A 3,368-nucleotide genomic window follows, 5' to 3' on the forward strand; every position below is an offset into this window, starting at 1 on the left:
CCCTAAACAGATCGAACAGCATTCCTTAGTATATGGGAGACAACCGGAAGTTTGGGGGAGTGAGATGGAAGAGTGAATCTTTTGTACCCCCTATGGGGTTTCGGAGCCTGCTTCTGAATGCCATCGTCAGCCCGAGTGGTACCCGTATGTTTCGGCTTTTGAACTATTACCCGGATCTTCACGAACAGTAGGTTGATAGACACCGCCTGGCGCCGACATGGTACCACGCGTCCCAGTCCCGTCACACAGTTTGTGGGGATGGCAATCGGGAAAGAGGTCCGGTGAAACTTCGAACGATGTTGAACCGTGTCGAAATACTTTCATACTGGGGTCTCCGCTCAGTGACCCCGGTGGATTGGCCATGAGCGCCCGACGATGGTCCTGGGCCATGCAAGCTGGCAACCCGGCCCAATCGCGGTCCGATATTTTTGTCATCAACCACTGGGACGCCGGGTTGAATGGTTCCAATCGTGAAAAATAACCGGTTCTGATTCACGCAATTTGTGATAGTAAGTCCTGTCGATGTGCAAGGGCCGGCACTGACAGGACGTCTATATGTAACCCCCTCACACGGATCCACCCGCCAGGTCACCGTATGGGCCGAGCAATTCTGTTCTCCGTGGGAAAATATTATAATGCCCAGTCAGCTGTTGAATTCTCAAGTTACAGTACTGTTCGTACGATCTTCCACCTACGGCAAGACCCAGCGACAGACCAGCAACGCGAGAGCAATCTGGTCTCCAAAATGGCGATGTCCTACCATCGTCGCAGGGATTGTCGGGATACAGCAGCACCTGACACCAGCGTCTTCGCGTAAGCATCCCAGTCGCGTCCCATGAAGTGGCCATACGCTGATCATCATTTACCACCCGCGTCGACGTTCGTGCAGACGCGCGAGACTCGCAATTCATCAGGCGCCTGGGCTCCGCGACGCCTCCATTCTAGCAAATATCAGGGTGCATAAGAAAAAGCGACGGGTATTAAATGCTGCCTCGACCCCTGGTCGTTGCGACACCAGCGAGCTCCGACGAAGGTCTTCAAAATGAGCTCGCAGAGAGAGCGGGACCAGGAAAGACGACGGGTGAAGAATTCGCGAGAGCGGTTGAAACGGAGAAAGGAGCGCGCCATTAGGAACCTCCATGACTACGGTCTTCTATCCGGCGCTCGGATTTTCGTGGTCGTTCAGGAAAGCACCGGTGACCTGACCGAATATCGAAATACATCGGACAGGAAGTTTCCACCCTCGTATGGCCGGCTGGTAGGTGAGCCATCCGTTGTCCGGAGCCGAGAGTGTACTGAGAGATTCCAGCGACAACTCTTCCCAGCCGGGAAGTTTCTGACACCCGAGAGTTTCGGCACATCAACAGCAGCCGTAGCTGGACCAAGCGCGGCAAACAATTCACTGGCTCCGTCGACGGTCCAGGACAACGCGCCAGTGGACTTTTCGTTGATGGACATACCGGCCGGCTTTGATCCCTTCGGCACGTGGGACTGCAGTGGCTTCCCACCAGCGGCCCATTCGGGCTAACATCGCGGATGTGTATGGCAGAACCAAGGCCGATATACCGTCTGCCTTCGTCTGGATGGTGATGTAATCTGCCTGTCGCAGAAATCATGAAGGATTGTGCTCGCCTCTCTGTTCTCGGTGCACATATTCCGTACGATTGCTGCTCCCTTCGCCAACGAACGGTTTTCCTCCCTCGCTCACCCATCCACCCTTCACTCCTTGCCGTCTCTCATGATACTGATCGGAGTGGTTTCGGTGGTTATGCAATATATCCTATTAGAGTATCGACTAAGAAGTCACATCCAGGCCAGTTTTGGATTCAGAAGCGAAAACATCCTTTCTTTGGAGTAACCCGTCATAAGCTGCCAAGCGCTATATATTTTTTAATAGCTCGCATTCAGGTTATGTTCTCTGCTCAGCACTTTGCATGAGAGCCTCTATTAAAGCCTCTTGGTGAGCATTCCTGTTTCCTCGGATTAGCACGAGGATGCAAGATAATCATCCTGAAAGTTTCCCCCCTTCCTGTACCTCTCATCCTAAACACCACAAAGTTCAATCGTGTCCTGAGTTGGTGATTTAACCGGCTCAACCATGAGTGGTTCAATTCTTCCTTAGCGCCCTGAGAAACAAGATAGCCGTGTACTTGTTCTATCTTAGCTCCAGTACCGGCTTGGACCACCCAGCCCAAAGCCGTGGTCCAGTCTTTATCTTCGGAGTTGACCCCTGCACCATGTTTGACAAGTAATTCCACGGCATCAAGCTGACCGCGTTCAGCTGCCCAAGACAAGGGAGTCCGGCCGTGGAAATCTGTCTTGTCAACCTTCGCGCCATGTTCGATAAGTTGTTCTATAACCCGCACATGGCCATGCATAGCAGCAATAATCAATAAAGTCATGCCCTGACGGACTCGTTTTCGCTGGCGGAGGTTTGGGTTGATTCCGCAATCAAGATATTTTTGGACAATCACCGTTGAGCCAGATTTAAGAGCTGATTGGAGTTCATGGGGCAAAATTGATCGGTTACAGTGAGATGCGACTTCTCATTCCCATTCAAAGACATTGAGATTCTTTTCTGAACCCTAATGTTCCAAAACACACTAGTCCCAATTTGTGTTAGTGCATAATGTCCTTTGTATTCAGATCGAATATTACAATACCAAACGTTTTATATGATCATGTGGGCTGTAATATGACAACAGTCAAATTACGCCCCGAACCACCATGACGTCACCCGATCCAGACGTATGTACATCAACCAACTGGGTCTGAACGGAAACCCTGCAACAAGTACCTACATTTTGAAGGTTAGAATAAGGCAAGCAAAGTTAAATAAACTCATTAAAAGCCTTTGCCTATCAAATTGCCTAATCAACTTCTTGTAAGTCATGAGCCCCTAGCGCTGGTGAACTGCTCCGAGAAGCTGTAAGAAGGGGATGGCTTTCAAGAAACTGTTTTATTGGAGTTGCTAACCGTCCATGACTCTGGTGCCAGGCAATGCGTTCTGCATCTTCATCAGCAAGCCTAGTGATCACCGCCACCGGGGAACACCCTGCCTGGATTTCTTCAGGGAGTTGATCACTTTCTGCTTGAACAGGAGCTTGGGCATGTTTGTTGGCTAGTAAATTGACCTTTTCCTTCCAGTCGCTGAGAGAGCAGGAGGAGGATGTGGTATAGGGGTGAGAAGGTCCCAGCATTTTGTTTTGAAGCTGAACACATTTTTCCATCAAAGTTATGGCTTTGTGAATTCTTTGCTGGGAATACCAAGTATAGGCCAAATTGTGCATGCTGATCAGAGTGTTGGGATGCTCGGGCCCCAGCACCTGTTTCCGGGTCTCTATTACCTGCACTTGCAGCTCTTCTGC

The 3,368-nt window shown here is 50.5% G+C and overlaps 2 protein-coding genes across 2 annotated transcripts in view; one reads left to right on the forward strand and one right to left on the reverse strand.

The window, feature by feature from the left end:
- Window positions 1-1,042: 1,042 nt before the first annotated feature.
- Window positions 1,043-1,528, forward strand: BJX67DRAFT_386676 (uncharacterized protein; the record flags this gene model as incomplete). Its single annotated transcript, XM_071034120.1, has 2 exons — window positions 1,043-1,258; window positions 1,310-1,528. The coding sequence occupies 2 exons, from the start codon at window positions 1,043-1,045 to the stop codon at window positions 1,526-1,528; spliced, it is 435 nt and encodes a 144-aa protein (XP_070880314.1).
- Window positions 1,529-3,034: 1,506 nt separating this feature from the next.
- Window positions 3,035-3,368, reverse strand: part of BJX67DRAFT_376059 (purine and uridine phosphorylase) — a gene marked incomplete at both ends in the record, with an annotated part of 2,905 nt that continues 2,571 nt past the window's right edge. The window contains 2 exons of the mRNA XM_071031801.1: window positions 3,035-3,103; window positions 3,135-3,347. Coding sequence (XP_070880315.1) covers window positions 3,035-3,103; window positions 3,135-3,347 — 282 coding nt within the window. The remainder of the gene's footprint in view (window positions 3,104-3,134; window positions 3,348-3,368) is intronic.

This window comes from Aspergillus lucknowensis (genome assembly GCF_044049455.1).
Source record: "Aspergillus lucknowensis strain CBS 449.75 chromosome Unknown BJX67scaffold_144, whole genome shotgun sequence".
Taxonomy (NCBI): Eukaryota; Fungi; Ascomycota; class Eurotiomycetes; order Eurotiales; family Aspergillaceae; genus Aspergillus; species Aspergillus lucknowensis.